We start from the raw sequence: 19,080 nt of genomic DNA on the forward strand, positions 1-19,080 counted from the left end.
TGTTTAATTGCTATATTGTAATTACTTTGCCACCATGGCCTACTTATTGCCTTACCTCCCTTATCTTACCTCATTTGCACATGCTGTATATTGATTTTTCTACCGTATTATTGACTGTATTTTTGTTTTACTCCATGTGTAACTCTGTGTCGTTGTATGTGTCGAACTGCTTTGCTTTATCTTGGCCAGGTTGCAGTTGCAAATGCGAACCTGTTCTCAACTAGTCTACCTAGTTAAATAAAAGGGGAAATAAAATAAAAATTACGTCAGTTTAATCAAAGGTTTCAGTGAAGATTTTAAGACATGGCTTTCCAAAACTAGTGTCTCTCAATTTTCTCTCTTTCTTTTTCCATTATAACATCTTAAGGAATAATGTTCTGATGTTGTCTCAGTGCTGCCCTCAAAATGGTATGCAGCTTGCTGTTGGTCAGAGGGACACGGGAGGGCGCCAGAACCTTACTTGTGCTACAACAGTGAGCTTCAGACCAGGGGAGGTATGTACTATGTCAAGTATCTCAGAGTAATGCTGTATTCATAACCAAGTGGAAAGGTAGTAATTACTAGTTGGGAAGTCATAAATACCAGTTGGATGCATTCACGTGGTTCAAATTAATTGACAATGCAGATTGGTCAATGACCAAAGAGCTGCGCCAACCAAAAATGTTGTGCTTTGTTGTTGTATTTAACTGCCCAAAAATGCTGTTTTAGAGGTCATTTCGTTAGTAGGTGATGTCAAAGCTCAGGGATGATAGATGAGTTTCCCACTAGTAATTACCAATCAGAGGGGTGTTCAAGTGGATTCTTCCAAGTCGTATGTGGTAAATACCCACTTGGTTATGAACGCAGCTTAAGAGTGTGTAACGGCTGTTGGAAGGAGTGGAGGACCAAGGTGCAGCGTGGTATATGTTCATCTTTATTATTTGAACTGAACACTGATTAACAAAAAAAACGAACGAAACAGTTCTGTCTGGTGCAGAAAGACACAAAACAGAAAACAACTACCCACACCACACAGGTGGGAAAATGCTACCTAAGTATGGTTCTCAATCAGAGACAACGATAGACAGCTGCCTCTGATTGAGAACCACACCCGGCCAAACACACAGAAATAGAAAACATAGAACCCACAACATAGAATGCCCACCCCTACCGGGTTTGGCCGGTAGGGAAATCCTTGTCTCATGCACAGTGTTTCCTCCCACACATTGGTGCCACTGGCTTCCGGGTTGGATGGCACTGTGTTAAGAAGCAGTGCGACTTGCTTGGGTTGTGTATTGGAGGACCTTTGTCTCTCCCGAGCCTGTACGGGAGTTGTAGCGATGAGACAAGATAGTAGCTACTAAACAATTGGATACCATGAAATTGGGGAGAAAAAGGGGTAAAACTTTTAAAAATGAAAAATTAAATAAAAGGATCTCTAATCTAATTAATATGATTACATGGACAAGGGGAACTGATCAGTACACCTACTCTACTCCTGCGACTATGAAAAAGTAAACCATTTGATATTCTATGGTATACATTCCTCAAATTCAAATCTGGACCTCAAAGCCAGTTTCACTGCTTCTTTTTCTACTTCCTCTAATCAGGGACTAAATCAAGTAGAATAGAAAACCAGCAGTAGTCTCTGGACCTTGTAGGCCAAGGTAAGATGTGAATACCCCTGGTTTACATGATACTGCACTGCACTTTAGAGAAAGGTGATTTAAATCAAACTTATCACCAGTCACTACCAAAGCAGTCCGATGTTTTATTAGTCACAATTTCATTTTAGACCATTAGTTAAATTCAATTTTTTAAGTTGTATGACCCCAAATATAACAGGTATTAGGTGCATAATGGTATAAATGTGCACTTTTTATGCAGTGTATAAGAGCCACTTAATTGAAAGTAAATCACTTTTATCATACATGGATAAATATCAGCATCGTGTTTGCACACATTTCTTGTGAAATGAAACAACGAGTCCCTCTGAATGGTTGTTAGCTGTCACATGGTTGCTTTATACGGAAGCGTTAGCATTAGTCGCTAACTTTAGCTAACGTCGCTAACGTTAGCTAACGTCGCTAACGTTAGCTAGCAGTTTACTTTTGTTTCTGTCTAAAGTATTTGTATTTGTATTTATTAAGGATCCGCATTAGTTGCTGCCAAGGCAGCAGCTACTCCCACAATATATGATCTGCAGATTGCGTAGTAGTTTTGTTGCCTGTAATATGGACAGTGGTGGAAAAATTACCCAATTTTCTGGTTACCCAAGTAATTGGTTTTAAATATACTTAAGTTTCAAAAGTAAACGTAATTGCTAAAATATACTTAAGTATTTAAAGTAAAAGTATAAATAATTTTTACAAATCCTTATATTAACCAAAACAAGCGGCGACTGTTTTCTTGTTTTTTAAATTTACGGAGAGTCAGGGCCACACTCCAACACTCAGACATCCTTTACAAACAAAGCATTTGTGTTTAGTGAGTCCGCCAGATCAGATGCTACAGGGATGTCCAGGAATTGTCTCTTTAAGAGCGTAAATTAGACCATTTTCCTGTCCTGTTAAGCATTCAAAATGTACTTTTGGGTGTCAGGGAAATTGTATTATTGCATTATTTTCTTTAGGAATATAGTGGAGTAAAAGTAAAAGCAATCAAAAATATGAATAGTAAAGTAAAGTACAGATATATATTTTTACTTAATAAGTACTTTACACCACTGACTATGGAGGGGTAGAAACTGATAGTGTTGGCCCATACCTTGGGACTGTTTTATGCATCCGTTTTTGCACCCTGTGATAACCTATTGTACAGAGGTCATTGTGGTGCTAATGACTCAAACTAAAAATAAACGGAATAGGTTGTGAGTCTGTTTAGCTCTTTTTTCTGTTTCATTAAGCGTTTGGTGTGAGTCGAAGTGTGCTGCTGACATATCTTTGACGTGGTTGAAACTGACTGTGGAACCACATACTCAAACCAAAGAAGGCACCACTGCTATACTGCAGAAAGGCTAGCTTCCCCTGCTAGCCAACCCTTCACTCTGACCACACTGCAATTCTCAGTAATTCTATTTTTGTTTGATGATGCTTAAGACATTTGATTTTGATAAATCAGACTTATAACATCTGGTCACTTCTATTGCACCCCAAACGGACAAATCTCCACCCTACAAGTGTGAGACCTGTATGAAATGTAATGCTGTTCGGAACTCAGGAAATGTGAAAGTCAGAGATATTCATTGGTAAACTCGGGGTTCGTTGATGCTACGATTTCCCACTGGCAAGCTCATTATGAACGGTTTTGGACGTGGAATGCTTAGAGTTATGATGTTTCCGGATGCTTTACACTGGTTTATTAGTCCAGAGTTTGAGAACTTTACAATCGCAGATGAATAAAGCACCAGTGTTACAATGGTCAAAAATCATGGCTGTATGTCACACAGTATAGTCCGGACTTTATTTCTCTGCAAAATCAAATTTTGCTATTCAATTCAAATGTATTTATATAGCCCTTCGTACATCAGCTGATATCTCAAAGTGCTGTACAGAAACCCAGCCTAAAACCCCAAACAGCAAGCAATGCAGGTGTAGAAGCACGGTGGCTAGGAAAAACTCCCTAGAAAGGCCAAAACCTAGGAAGAAACCTAGAGAGGAACCAGGCTATGTGGGGTGGCCAGTCCTCTTCTGGCTGTGCCGGGTGGAGATTATAACAGAACATGGCCAAGATGTTCAAAGGTTCATAAATGACCAGCATGGTCCAATAATAATAAGGCAGAACAGTTGAAACTGGAGCAGCAGCACGGCCAGGTGGACTGGGGACAGCAAGGAGTCATCATGTCAGGTAGTCCTGAGGCATGGTCCTAGGGCTCAGGTTCTCCGAGAGAGAGAAAGAAAGAGAGAATTAGAGAGAGCACACTTAAATTCACACAGGACACCGAATAGGACAGGAGAAGTACTCCAGATATAACAAACTGACCCTAGCCCCCCGACATATAAACTACTGCAGCATAAATATTGGAAGCTGAGACAGGAGGGGTCAGGAGACACTGTGGCCCCATCCGAGGACACCCCCGGACAGGGCCAAACAGGAAGGATATAACCCCACCCACTTTGCCAAAGCACAGCCCCCACACCACTAGAGGGATATCTTCAACCACCAACTTACCATCCTGAGACAAGGCCGAGTATAGCCCACAAAGAACTCCGCCACGGCACAACCCAAGGGGGGGCGCCAACCCAGACAGGAAGATCACATCAGTGACTCAACCCACTCAAGTGACACACCCCTCCTAGGGACGGTATGAAAGAGCCCCAGTAAGCCAGTGACTCAGCCCCTGTAATAGGGTTAGAGGCAGAGAATCCCAGTGGAAAGAGGGGAACCGGCCAGGCAGAGACAGCAAGGGCGTGGTTGAGACCGAGTTTGCGTCTCTTACATGGGTAGGCAGACCATTCCATAAATATGGAGCTCTATAGGAAAAAGCCCTGCCTCCAGCTGTTTTCTTAGAAATTCTAGGGACAATTAGGAGGCCTGCGTCTAGTGACCATAGCGTACGTGTAGATATGTACGTAGATATGTAATGCTTTGTAGGTTAGCAGTAAAACCTTGAAATCAGCCCTTGCCTTGACAGAAAGCCAGTGTAGGGAGACTAGCACTGGAGTAATATGATCAAATGTTTTGGTTCTAGTCAGGATTCTAGCAGCCGTATTTAGCACTAACTGAAGTTTATTTAGAGCTTTATCCGGGTAGCCGGAAAGTAGAGCATTGCAGTAGTCTAACCTAGAAGTGACAATAGCATGGATTAATTTTTCTGCATCATTTTTGGACAGAAAGTTTCTGATTTTTGCAATGTTATGTAGATGGAAAAAAGCTGTCCTTGAAATGGTCTTGATATGTTCTTCAAAAGAGAAATCAGGGTCCAGAGTAACGCCGAGGTCCTTCACAGTTTTATTTGAGACGACTGTACAACCATTAAGATTAATTGTCAGATTCAACAGAAGATCTCTTTGTTTCTTGGGACCTAGAACAAGCATCTCTGTTTTGTCCGAGTATAAAAGTAGAAAGTTTGCAGCCATCAACTTCCTTATGTCTGAAACACATGCTTCTAGCGAGGGCAATTTTGGGGCTTCACCATGTTTCTTTGAAATGTACAGCTGTGCTAGAAGTTTCAGACCTCTAAAGTGGAGTAATGTTGAGATTAGTCCAGATCCCACACCGCCTGTAGTGTACACTGGATAAAATTTGGAAATTAGACAGTGCCTGTCTCTCCCATTCATTTGGGATTGAGGCATATAGCTGGATTTACACAACAGATGACGTGAGACATCTCCACATTTCGTAGTGAAATATCCTTGTAAGTATATCGACTAAAGTCTAGTTCTCTAACCCTCCTATGACATCTTCTTTAATTGCAGTGTGGACACTACATCTCACATTGATCCTGTGGGATGTCTGGGTCCCAGAGTTTAACAGATGTAAATTGTACTCTCCTCGCGTTGTGTTTTCTCTAAATAAATCACATCAGCCAGTGGTCCCAGTTGAGCATAATTTATTTCTGTTGCTTTTGTTAAATGGGAAACAGCAACAGCAATGTAACAGTATAGCTTCCGTCCCTCTCCTCACCCCTACCTGGGCTCGAACCAGGGACCCTCTGCACACATCAACAACTGACACCCATGAAGCATCGTTACCCATCACGCCACAAAAGCCACAGCCCTTGCAGTGCAAGGGGAACAACTACTTCAGGTCTCAGAGCGAGTAATGTCACCCATTTGAAACACTACCGCTAACTAGCTAGCGCACCACCGCTAACTAGCTTGCCATTTCACATTGGTTACACATGTTGTTCACTCTCAAGTTCAAGGTTTAAAGTCGTCCCTAACTATATATTTAGGATCAGATGACCTAACCCTGACTCGTAACCTTAACCTTTAGGATGGTTAAAAAGGTCTGAATTTGGCCCAAATGTGAAGGTAAACCACTTGACACATTTTATACACTACCGTTCAAAAGTTTGGGGTCACTTAGAAATGTCCAAGTTTTTTAAAGAAAATACAATTTTTTGTCCATTAAAATAACATCAAATTGATCAGAAATACAACGTAGACATTGTTAATGTTGTAAATGGCAATTGTAGCTGGAAACGGCTGATTTTTAATGAAATATCTATATCGGCGTACAGAGGCCCATTATCAGCAACCATCACTCCTGTGTTCCTATGGCACGTTGTGTTAGCTAATCCAAGTTTATCATTTTAAAAGGATAATTTATCATTAGAAAACCCTTTTGCAATGATGTTAGCACAGCTGAAAAATGTTGTTCTGATTAAAGAAGCAATAAATCTGAACCTTCTTTAGACTAGTTGAGTATCTGGAGCATCAGCATTTGTGGGTTTGACTAGCTCAAATTAGGCTCAAAATGTCCAGAAACAAATAACTTTCTTCTGAAACTCGTCAGTCTATTCTTGTTCTGAGAAATGAAGGGTATTCCATGCGAGAAATTGCCAAGAAACTGAAGATCTCATACAACGCTGTGTACTGCTCCCTTCACAGAACAGCACCAACTGGCTCTATCCAGAATAGAAAGAGGAGTGGGAGGCCCCGTTGCACAACTGAGCAAGAGGACAAGCACATTAGAGTGTCTAGTTTGAGAAACAGACACCTCACAAGTCCTCAACTGGCAGCTTCATTAAATAGTACCCGCAAAACAAGAGTCTCAACGTTATCAGTGAAGAGGCGACTCCGGGATGTTAGCCTTCTAGGCAGAGTTGCAAAGAAAAAGCCATATCTCAGACTGGCCAATAAAAAGTAAAGATTAAGATGAGCAAAAGAACACAGACACTGGACAGGGGAACTCTGTACGCCTATGTAGATATTCCCTAAAAAATCATAAAAAATCATCAGTTTCCAGCTACAATAGTCATTTACAACATTATCAATGTCTAGGACATTTCTATCATCCTGTTGTCACAAAAATAAGTATGTTAAACAGAATAAAAATCACATCAGACATTTACAATACCATTGCATCTGATGAAGTTTCCCCCCTGACAGTAATATAATAGAGGCAGTGAGGGTAGGGGCATGTCAACATGAACCAATTATTTTGTTCCTGACCATTTAAGGTCAATGAGGTAAGATCCTTTCTCTAGAAAACATTTACAAGCTTTCCCCATCATTGATATGTCAACATCATGGGGAGAATCCTCGTTGCTGTCCTAATCTTATGTTGTAAGTCATTTTTCATTCTTTGTCAGACATTCACTATTTTGTTACAGATTATTTTATGTGATGCCTATGTTACTTGTGTGTCAGTTGTATACTAACTAGATCTAATTCAATATTATTTTCTCATTAGGTTTAATGTGGATTTCTGCTTCTCTGGAGACCTCAAAACAAAACTTGTCACCAGAGTTGTCAGAGCTGGTGTCAACGTGACTCTGTGCTGCAGCGTAGAACACTCTGAAGAAACCCTTTGGTATTAACATTATTAATGTTATCTACTTCGAATGATGGAGAAATGACTCCTCAAATCAAAGTCCTTACAGGCTTTGGAATGAATGTTTCTACTGAACGTCTCAAAAGCAACAACTCCCTCAATCTCACCATTAACAGCATCACTAAATATATTCTTAGGCTCTACTATTGTACCTCTAAAGGAAACTTGAAAGGTGGGTCTTGCTACATCCTTAGGTAAAATGGTGACGGTACACACCTAATAACAGGGGCGCAACTTTCACTGGGGACGGGGAGGACAGGTCCACGCCACATTCTTAAATTCCATTTTTGTCCCCCCCAAGTTTTATCATTGGAATGTGATACAAACGAGGCAACGGTGTGCTTTAGGACCCTGCAGACGCCTCCGAGCGGTCAGGTAGGCTGTTTGGAGTGTTTATCTGACCAATTTTGGTGGGTTAAATAAAAATAATTATGTCCCCCCCACTTCTAAAACCAAAGATGTGCCCCTGCCTAATAGCATCCTTGACAACTCCATCAGTCTAATCATCAACGTCACTAAATATATTATTGGGCTCTACTGTTGTACCTCTAAAAAAAACATGATTGTTGGGTCTGGTTACATCCTTACATTTGACCGTGATGGTATGTATTTAATAGCATCCTTCAACTTTCACACTATTTCCATGTTTAGTTCCATGAGGCAAAACTATCAATGGAAATGTGTATTTCCTTGAAACAGATCAGACCAGTGGGTCAAAGACACCATCTCCTTCTCAATCTACTGATGCTCTCTGTCTTCAGCAACTCCATCCTCTGATCAGTGCTGGATGCTGGTGGCCATCTTGTCTCCTTTCTGTGTCATCTTTGCTATGGCTGCTCTGCTCTCCTCTGTCAGTGCCTGGTGGATCTACAAAGAAAGGGTCTGGATTTATTAATAATATAGATTGTGGTACTCATTAATGTGTTGTATTGGATTTGCCCCAAATATATTACTTTGTATTCAGGACAAAAAGTTAATTGCGTTGCCACATTTTTGGCAGTATTACTTTAGTGCCTTGTTGCAAACAGGATGCATGTTTTTGAATATTTTTTATTCTTTACAGGCTTCGTTCTTTTCACTCTGTCATTTAAGTTAGTATTGTGGAGTAATTACAAAGTTGTTGATCCATTCTCAGTTCTCATAACACAGCCATTACTATGTGACTTGTTAAGGACATTTTTACTCCTGAACTTATTTAGGCTTGTCATAACAAACGGGTTGAATACTTATTGACTAAAGAAATTTCAGTTTTCATTTTTATTTAATTTGTAGAATGTAGGAAAAACACCATTGACATTATGGGTATTGTGTGTAGGTCAGTAACCAAAAATCTAAATGTAAGATTACCAACCATTTCGAATCTCACCATACCGTCTCTGCTATGCAGTCTGGTTTCAGAGCTGGTCATGGGTGCACCTCAGCCACGCTCAAGGTCCTAAACGATATCTTAACCGCCATCGATAAGAAACATTACTGTGCAGCCGTATTCAATGATCTGGCCAAGGCTTTCGACTCTGTCAATCACCACATCCTCATCGGCAGACGCGACAGCCTTGGTTTCTCAAATGATTGCCTCGCCTGGTTCACCAACTACTTGTTGTGTCAAATCGGAGGGTCTGCTGTCCAGACCTCTGGCAGTCTCTATGGGGGTGCCACGGGGTTCAATTCTTGGACCGACTCTCTTCTCTGTATATATCAATGATGTCGCTCTTGCTGCTGGTGAGTCTCTGATCCACCTCTACGCAGACGACACCATTCTGTATACTTCTGGCCCTTCTTTGGACACTGTGTTAACAACCCTCCAGGCAAGCTTCAATGCCATACAACTCTCCTTCCGTGGCCTCCAATTGCTATTAAATACAAGTAAAACTAAATGCATGCTCTTCAACCGATCGCTGCCTGCATCTGCCCGCCTGTCCAACATTACTACTCTGACATGCATCGTCACAACTGTGGGACCTTATATAGAGGTGTATGCCTTTCCAAATCATGTCCAATCAATTGAATTTACCACAGGTGGACTCCAATTAAGTTGTAGAAATAGGAGGCACTGAGCTCAATTTCGAGTTGTATAGCAAAGGGTCTGAATACTTAGGTAAATAAGGTATTTAAAAAAATAAATAATACATTTTCAAACATTTCTAAAAGCCTGTGTTCGCTTTGTCATTATGGGCTATTGTGTGTAGATGGCTGTGGATTTGTCCATTTTAGAATAAGGCTGTAACATAACAAATTGTGGAAAAAGTCAAAGTGTCTGAATACTTTCCAAAGACACTGTATCTGTGACCAACAGATGCTTATCTGTATTACCAGTAATGTGAAATCCATAGATTAAGGCCTAATACATATATTTAAATTTAATTATTTCCTTATATGAACTGTGACTTAGTAAAATTGTTGCATGTTGCGTTTATATTGAGGACAAGTGAAGTTTTCCATAAACTTTTAATTAATAACTTAGGATTTTATCACTTGACATATCAATCCTATAGTGGGAAGGATCCTATAAATCGAGACTGAATGCCTGTAACACTCCGAATAAATTAATAATGTGCATTTGAAGATTTGTCTCTGGTCATGCAACTACAATACAGGCTGGATGTCTAAACAAAGTCAATTCTGAATGTCAATAGATTTTTAGATTAATTCTCATCAATGACAACGGTCTAGAACTGATTTACCACTCAAATGACTAGTATCCGGGTTAATGATTATATAATTGACTAACTGTCTCTTTCCTTGTAGAATGTTGACAGCTGAAAAGAAAACATTGTATTGCTATGATGCTCAAACTTAACTTAGAAGCTACATTCACCGACACAGGATAAACTTTAACCCTCATGCTGGCCCTGACCAAACAGGTAAGTTGCCTCTCACTTTAGCTGCATTTCTCCACATGGCCAGACAAACAAAACTTCGGGAAAACAATACCCAACAGGCCGGGGCGAAGGACACTGTCTACCAGCCGCCCCCCGCGGACTAGCTAGGTTGCTAGTTGGCTAGCACACGGTGTCACCCCATCCTGCTCTGTACCGGAGAAAACCGTGGCTGACAGATGGGGGCGAGGACACTGTGTACTAGCTAGTTTGAGTTAACGACATCGTGTGCTAGCTAGCGTAATATCTAACATACGGTTGCGCCCCCGTCTGCTGTGAGTCCTCCTTGCTAGCTAGCTGGAGCGACAGTGCTCAACAAGCGGGGCAAAGGAACCCTGTCTACCGTGTATGTCTAGCATGCTACCATTATCGCCCCATACCGTTCGTCTGTGGTTTATCTAACGCCACCTACTGTACTGGAGGCCCCCCCATGCCTGTACTAAATTTATATTTGACCAAATGAAGTATAAAGAGGGGTTCCTACAGATGCAGGAATGCCCCGAATGCGGGCCGCAATTGCACCCTTCTCGAAAATGTTGTTTATCTTGACCTTCGGCTCCAATAACTGCTCAAACAGACCAGTCGATTTGCACTGACGTGCTCGAACGTGCGCGTCCTCGCTATTCAGTGACAAAGATGGCGGCCGCCGCCGGATCAGGTAATCTAATTTCCCGTTCACACATATGTGATATTAATTTGAGGAGCATGTATTTTACGTTTAATTTAATAGCTATATTACATTCCGTTATGAAACATTAATCTCAAAGACATTCCACAATTTCCCGAGACATGTTTACTAGATGAATGTGGGTGAGTTAGCTCATCCAGTATTGCTAGTTACTAACCAGCTAACGTTAGCGCAGTTTGCTCTTCCCCGACTATTTGTAACTCTCGACCAACTCACTTGGTGTATTTAAAATATTAATTGATTCTGCCATAATTTGTATATAAAATATTGCATTTGTGCTTCTAGTGTGGTTTAGCCATCGTCTGTGTATTCGTCTAACTAACTAGCTAGCCTATTCAACTGCAGCGTCATGTTTCTGCGCAGCTAACGACGCTAACATTACTAGTAACGTTAGCTGGTACCAGTGGCAGCTGAACCGGAGACAACTTACAAATCGAGCTTGGCGGAACTAGTATACATGTTTCGAATAACTGAAATAGCTAACTATAGCTGGCATCTGTCAAAATGCATTTCTCCAACTGTTTATTAGCGGTTAGTTAAGTCAAAAGGGGTGGGTATAATTTGTGGAACGTTCCAACAGGAATCTGTTCCAAAAACGTAATAAAGTACAAAGTTGCCAACAAACAACACATACAAACTAACTTAGCACGATTAATTCACCTAGCTAACTAGCTGCCGCATAGGCATCAACTCTAAACTTAATGAAATAGCCCAGGCCCTACCCGGTATCTTATTCGGCCGCTATACAACTTTGGATGCGTTGTTGGCAACCTTGTTATTTACTTAGTTTTTGGAACAGATTCATGTTGGAACGTTCCACAAATTATACCCACCCAGTAAAATGAAAAGTAATGAGAACTAGCTAGTTATCTATTATAGATAACAATGTAAAACTACTCTTAACTAGGTAACCCCGCACCTCTGATTCAGAGGGGTTGGGTGAAATGCGGAAGATGCATTCAGTTGCACAACTGACTAGGTATCCCCCTTTCCTTTTCGATACCTAACTAGCAAGTGCACTTTGGCCATCGGCTACACACCCACAACTTGAGAAAGTGATGGCAATGGCAATTGCATGTGTCAGATTCAGAGGTGCGTGAATAATATAGGACAGCTTGTTACTTGGTTCCTACTAATAGTATTTGATTAGCTAACATACAATTAGCTGAGGAGGGTTGTGTTAAACGAATCGCTATCAAAATTAATAGAATTAGGCCTAGCTACATGTTTGCCTAACATTTTGATGAAAGGAATGGAACGATCTAACAGAGTACTGCAGTTTTGCTCCACACATTATAGATCCTAAGTGACTTAAAACCTCTCAAGCATCATCCGGTTTTTACCTTTCATGTCTTCCTGTATAAACTGTATTACAATGAACAGTATTTTAAACCTTGCTCCACACTTTGCATTTTTTATGAACAATTCAACAGAACCCATTGAGTCAACTTGGCACCCTGGTCTGTGTGCAGAGCAGTGAATTTTCAGTTTACGTTGTAGTAACTACTAGATATGAGTGGTTGAAAAATGTCTGCTTTGAACCTTGTATGTTTTAAAAGTCATCAAAGTTCCCCGTAACTTCCGGCTACTGGAGGAGCTGGAAGAGGGCCAGAAGGGTGTTGGAGACGGGACAGTGAGCTGGGGACTGGAGGACGACGAGGACATAATGCTGACTCGCTGGACAGGCATGATCATAGGGCCTCCCAGGGTAATGGAAAACCAACGATGCACACACACAAACGCCGTAAGGCCTCTCAGGGTGACAGACCAAACACTGTCACGCCACAGAAATCCTTGCTTTCTCAGTCCTGGTTTCCTCAATTCTTCTGAAGTGCATTGTATTTCCTTCTCTAAATTATAAGCATTGAGGAAGTGAGAAAACAAGGACGTCGCAAATGAATTTGGCAGCTAATGCCATTTTCTGACACAGCAACTGTCGCTTTTCACATCTATATCCACAGTTGACGATCAATATGGAGTCACCTCTATTTTAACCCCAATTGAGGAATGGAAACATGGAACATTTTGATTTTAGAGGATGAGCTGCTGCTCAATCATAGCCAAGAACACTGCTTCAGCTAAACCATGCACACCGCAGGTCAGCTCTAAACCATGCTCAAGTAGCAGGTGAAAGGTAGCAGGTGAAATCGCTAGCTAGTTAGTTGGCTGTTTGCACTAATAACAGCCATCACGGTGTGATGTCACCCTCCCTGAGACCTAAAGTAGTGTTGCCCTCGCCCAACCTAAACCATGATTTTGTCAGTTTATGAAGTACATGTGTTTTTGTTGTTGATGCTTGTGAGCATGAACAAAGAGGATAAACATAGCATAAATCACCTTTCTCCCAGTGGAGGAACCAATAATTTACAGTGCCATCGGAAAGTATTCAGACCCCTTGACTTTTTCCACATTTTGTTACATTTACGTCCGTATTCTAAAATGGATAAAAAAATAATAATCCTAAATCTGCCCACAATTACCCCATAATGACAAAGCGAAAATAAGTATTCAGACCCTGAGCTATGTGACTCTATTGAGCACAGGTGAATCCTGTTTCTGTTGATCATCCTTGAGATGTTTCTACAACTTGATTGTAGTCCACCTGTGGTGAATTGATTGGACATTTGGAATCATGCCAATCTATATAAGGTCCCACAGTTGACAGTGCATGTCTGAGCAAAAACCAAGCCATGAGGTCGAAATAATTGTTCGTAGAATTCCAAGATAGGATTGTGGCGATGCACAGATCTGGGGAAGGGTATCAAAACATTTCTGCAGCATTGAAGGTCCCCCAAGAACACAGTGGCCTCATTCATTCTTAATTGGAAGAAGTTTGGAACCACCAAGACTCTTCTTAGAGCTGTCCGCCCGGCCAAACTGAGCAATTTGGGGAGAAGGGCCTTGGTCAGGACAGAGTTCCTCTGTGGGGATGGGAGAACCTTCCAGAAGGACAACCATCTCTGCAGCACTCCACGAATCAGGCCTTTATGGTAGAGTGGCCAGACAGAAGCCACTCCTCAGTAAAAGGAACCTGTTAGCCAGCTTGGAGTTTGCAAAAAGGCACCTAAAGGACTCCGACCATGAGAAACCAGATTCTCTGGTATGATGAAACCAAGATTGAACTCTTTGGCCTGAATGCCAAGTGTCACATCTGGAGGAAACCTGGCACCACCCCTACGGTGAAGCATGGTGGTGGCAGCATCATGCTGTGGGGCTGTTTTTCAGGGACTGAGAGACTAGTCGGGATCGAGGGAAAGATGAATGGAGCAAAGTACAGAGAGATCCTTGATGAAAATTTGCTCCAGAGCGCTCAGGACCTCATACTGGGGAGAAGGTTCACCTTCCAACAAGACAATGACCCTAAGCACACAGCCAAGACAATGCCGGGTTGGCTTCGGGACAAGTCTCTGAATGTCCTTGAGTGGCCCAGCCAGAGCGCAGACTTGAACTCGATCTAACATCTCTGGAGAGACCTGAAAATAGCTGTGCAGAGATGAATTTTTAGAAACAACCCAAATACAGGTGTGCCAGGCTTGTAGTGTCATACCCACGAATACTTGATGCTATAATCGCTGCCAAAGGCGCTTCAACAGAGTACTGAGTAAAGGGTCTGAATACTTATGTAAATGTGATATTTCAGTTTTTATTTTTATAAATTAACTGAAAATTCTAAACCTGTTTTTACTTTGTCATCGGGTGTTGATTGATGATGGAAAAAAGCTATTTAATACATTTTAGAATAAAGCTGTAACATAACAATGTGAAAAGTCAAGTGGTCTGAATGCTTTCCGAAGGCGCTGTGTGTATCTCACTCACACACAACATTGGGAGGAACATACCATGAGCGCGACAGCAATATAATTGAAATAGAAAAATTATAATTCTATTGGGACAGCCACAGGCGTTCTGCAAACAAAGGAAGAAACATCCATGAGTCAAAGAACCACACGCTTTCTGTCCCAGATGCACCTCTGTTTTGCAGGCTCCTTTTAATTAACAACATAGGCCAATACTAAACTGGAGCCAGCAGGCCAATCATAGGCCTGCAACAAGCTTACTTACTGTCATGGCTCACCGCTCATGATGATAACCAAGACAGCTACCCACTACCACGTGACAAATAAACTTTGACAAAACTACCATGCAGGCTTTATCTTGAACCAAAACCTGTTTCAGGAATGAAATCTTTCCTTCTTTCTGATGTCTTTCTTCCAGACAATCTACGAGAACAGGATGTACAGTCTAAAGGTAGAATGTGGACCCAGATATCCTGAGTCTCCCCCTTTTGTCCGATTTGTGACCAAGATCAATCTGAATGGCGTGCACAACTCAAACGGTGTGGTAAGTCTCAGGTCATACATGTCCTGTTGTTCGGGTTGGATTCAGCACCTTTTTTGTATTTTGGAGTATGTGGCCTGAAGGCCTACAGCTTGCAAAGCACAGCGGATTCATTACCTACAGACGCAGGACTGGTTTTCCAGACCCAGATGAAGTCCTAGACTAAAAAGCACTTGAAACTCAACTGAACATGGGTTTTAGTCCAGGAATCTGTGTTTGTTTGTTTGAGGGTACTTTTGTCCTTGTCTGAGCTGAAGGCACCAATGAGCATTAAAAAATATAATAAATTAGCCAAGGTTTGAAACCCAATTTTCTTCTACAGAGGCCATAGCGGTCTTAGAATACTCATACTAACCATACTATTTGCGATGTAAATTGTGTAAAGTAAGCTTATTGGTCATAATATGGGTATAGTTAGTATACCAATAACTACATTCGCCAAAGTATACAAGGAGTGGACACTATTTCTGTGCTCTTAGGGCCCATAATGCAATGCTTCACAACGGTCTCAAATTTCAAGAAATGCTGGAAAATATTCAGCCGAAGTCCGAGAGCGGATACAAATTCATTGCTTTAACTAATTATGACAAGTGTTAAGAAAATGTTGAGCAATGTAATACAGTACTTTTTAAATAAGTTTCCTTACACGTTATGTTGACTGAGAATTTGTTAGCTACTCCATCCTTGCGACCCACATATCATTACAGCAGTATGTGCCAGTAAGTTAGCTAGCTACCTAACGTTAGTTGGCTACTAATACATAGAACTTGCCAGCATATTAACTATATGCTATCTAACTACCCAATATTTATTGACTTGATTATTCCCATTTTTAGTTTTGCTAAGGGTTAGAGTTAGAGTCAATAGGGCTATAGTCATGCGTTCTCAATGGACATTCGGGTGCGTTCGTACATTCGCTCTGGCTTTCTACTCTGATTTCAGAGCACTCACGTCCGAGTGTGCCAGAGCACAGAATGACTGATGGATTTACGAACACTCAACACCAGTTGAATATGGCCGGTGTCAGTAAACGTTGGCAAAAAGGCGTAATTAAATTGTTGCCAGCAACAGTTTGTCACCAAAGCTCTAGATAACATGAAAACAGTCTAACCAGCTCTGCTAGATTGAGTAAAATGGTCAGAGTGAGGTATTCTCTCACTTGAGTCTGGAAGTAGCTAGCAAGTTAGCTTGGGTGCTTGACTGACGTTGAGGTCAGAACGCTCGGATCAACCTTACTCCTCGGCCCTAGCAAGAGGTTGCATAGCAACAGCATCAACTTCTAGTAGACAGGCGAAGCGCTAGTACGCTTAACTGAAAGTATACCGTTCGTTTACACTATACCAAAATTAGCTGTGTGTGTGTATATATCTCGCACTCATTAAGTTTGTAGTATGTTAGAATGAGTATTCGAGCACAGCTTATGTCTTTTCCAAGTTGTGTACGAGTCTCTTACATGGCTGTAACCTCCCCTCAGGTGGACACGCGGGCGGTGGCGGCACTGGCTAAGTGGCAGAACTCGTACAGCATCCGTGTGGTGCTGCAGGAGCTCCGGAGGCTCATGATGTGTAAAGAGAACATGAAGCTCCCCCAGCCGCCCGAAGGCCAGGTCTTCAGCAACTGAGCCCCCTGGCCCTGACAAGCCCTGCTATCCCTACTCTCCCTCACTATCTCCATCGACACACACACACACACACACACACACGTAAACCTACACATACAGTACATGCACTCGCACTGATTTAATGCTTCCTCACATCTGCACACTCGCACGAACCCCCCCCCCCCCCACACACACATACAGCGTTACGTACCCCTTATTTTTCTGAGACTCTTGAATACTCTGTTCACGTAAGCTCTTTTGCCAGGCCCCTCTCACCTTCTGTCCTAAATGCCATGCCCACTTTCTCTCGCTCTCTCTCTCATTAGACAGAGATGGTTGCACAGGTGAACTCCACCCCCCATCATCTACCCAACTGTGCAGACCAGACATTACAATACAAATTACTGTACATCTTACTAATCTTTTTTTTTCTTATTATTTGTGTTCTACATCCAGATTGTAAAATAACATAAATTATCTTATTGAGTGTATCTATCTTATGTGTGTGCTGGATTCTTCAACCCAAGGGTGGTGGCATTTGCTCTGTAGTTTGTAGCAGGGGTGGAAATCAAGATGACTTGCTGCACCGCAAAAGAAAAGTAGATCCTGTGGCCCCACTGAAATGTGGACAGTAAAGTTGTAACTGTTCTGCTCTTAATGTCGCTGCAAGACTCTAGTTTTTATCTGATTCTGCTTACCCTGCTAAACTATGCAGTGGCTTAGGATACACTGCATAGTCTTGCCAGGGTCTGTTTCTGAAATCAAAAAAGTGAAAACCCCCCCCACCCTTATGTTTTATTTTTTGAACCACTCTTGGTGAAACGGCAAGGGAGGGAATTAAAACATTTATTGGTGTTTTTCAGGCTAGCATTGGTCTCAAACTGAGTAACCAGCTTCTCAATCCCGATTATGTGAATTTCTGGGCCTTGGCACATGTACGGTACATGGGATTAGGCATTCAACACTGTGTGTATCAACTGGGCACTCTCGGTTCATCGCCCACTCCTATTTTAAACCTCTGGCCTCTCTGCCATGTGGATTGTTACGCTTTGTGATTGAATGGGGAGGAAGTACATTTTGAGGGGAGGGGTTAAATTACATTGGGTTTCAAATACTTATCTTATGTGCTTGGCACCTTTTTCAGGTTCACATTACTAGGTGGAGAATGAGTTAGTTTTTTGTCTCATCTTTAGGGCTGACTTGTGTATGTTCGTTGAGGTTATCTCATACAGTGGGCCCACTGAATGCAATGTATGGCTTTAGATGTTTATTTTTTAACCGGTGTGATTCTGTAGTCTGGGTGATGGTGACCTGTGCATGGTTTTATTTGAATTAAACATAATTACTTTTGCATGTGTTTGTCTCCTTGTGATTCTCAATCCATTTCGGCATGGGCGGCATTCCGTCGCACAGTGGAATGATGACATTGTATTTGAAATATCTAAAACGTGTATGTGTTATCACATGTCTTAGAATGTGTATTTTTATTGTACAGGAACAATGTTGAGACGCTAAAGAAGTATCATTATGATTTTTTTTTAAAGTATAGTTAATATATTTACCCTAATCTTAAATTTGCATCAGCATATTCTAAATATTTTTCATAGAGAGAATTAAGGTGTAAACTTCCAAACTTGAGGGTTCTGTTTTTCACTATCAAATTATATACAATGCATTCGGGAAAGTATTCAGACCCCTTCTATTTTTTCACATTTTATGTTATAGCCTTATTCCACAATGGATTAAATAAAATAAAAAATCCTCATCAATCTACACACTACCCCATAATGACAACGCAAAAACAGGTTTTAGTAAATTTTCACAAATTTACAAAACTTATTTACGTAAGGTATTTTTATTTTCCATGAGAGGTGCATCAGGTGCATCCTGTTTCAATTGTTGATCCTTGATGTTTCTAAACTCAGCAAAAAAAGAAATGTCCCTTTTTGAGGACCCTGTCTTTCAAAGATCGTAAAAATCCAAATAACTTCACAGATCTTCACTGTAAAGTGTTTAAATACTGTTTCCTGTGCTTGTTCAATGAACCATAAACTAATGCACCTGTGGAATGGTTAAGACACTAACAGCTTACAGACTGT

At 41.3% G+C, this 19,080-nt stretch overlaps 1 protein-coding gene and 1 long non-coding RNA gene across 3 annotated transcripts; one reads left to right on the plus strand and one right to left on the minus strand.

Annotated features, from left to right (window-relative positions):
• Window positions 1-5,513: 5,513 nt before the first annotated feature.
• Window positions 5,514-10,949, minus strand: LOC110528518 (uncharacterized). The gene is made up of 2 exons (XR_002474270.3): window positions 8,831-10,949; window positions 5,514-8,346 (listed from the first exon to the last, which is right to left on the minus strand). It is a non-coding gene; the product is annotated as an uncharacterized LOC110528518 (long non-coding RNA).
• Window positions 10,174-18,334, plus strand: LOC110528519 (ubiquitin-conjugating enzyme E2 variant 1). Of its 2 annotated transcripts, none has more exons than XM_036984104.2 (4): window positions 10,174-10,340; window positions 12,603-12,751; window positions 15,259-15,384; window positions 16,856-18,334. In XM_036984104.2, exons 2-4 carry the CDS (start codon window positions 12,710-12,712, stop codon window positions 17,000-17,002), a joined length of 315 nt encoding a protein of 104 aa, XP_036839999.1. In that variant the 5' UTR covers window positions 10,174-10,340; window positions 12,603-12,709; the 3' UTR covers window positions 17,003-18,334. The 2 variants fall into 2 exon arrangements, with proteins under 2 accessions (XP_036839999.1, XP_021466304.1); XM_021610629.3 differs by lacking the exon at window positions 10,174-10,340 and adding an exon at window positions 10,982-11,013.
• Window positions 18,335-19,080: the final 746 nt, after the last annotated feature.

Source organism: Oncorhynchus mykiss, chromosome 7 (genome assembly GCF_057628025.1).
Source record: "Oncorhynchus mykiss isolate SJ-2025 chromosome 7, ASM5762802v1, whole genome shotgun sequence".
Classification (NCBI taxonomy): Eukaryota; Metazoa; Chordata; class Actinopteri; order Salmoniformes; family Salmonidae; genus Oncorhynchus; species Oncorhynchus mykiss.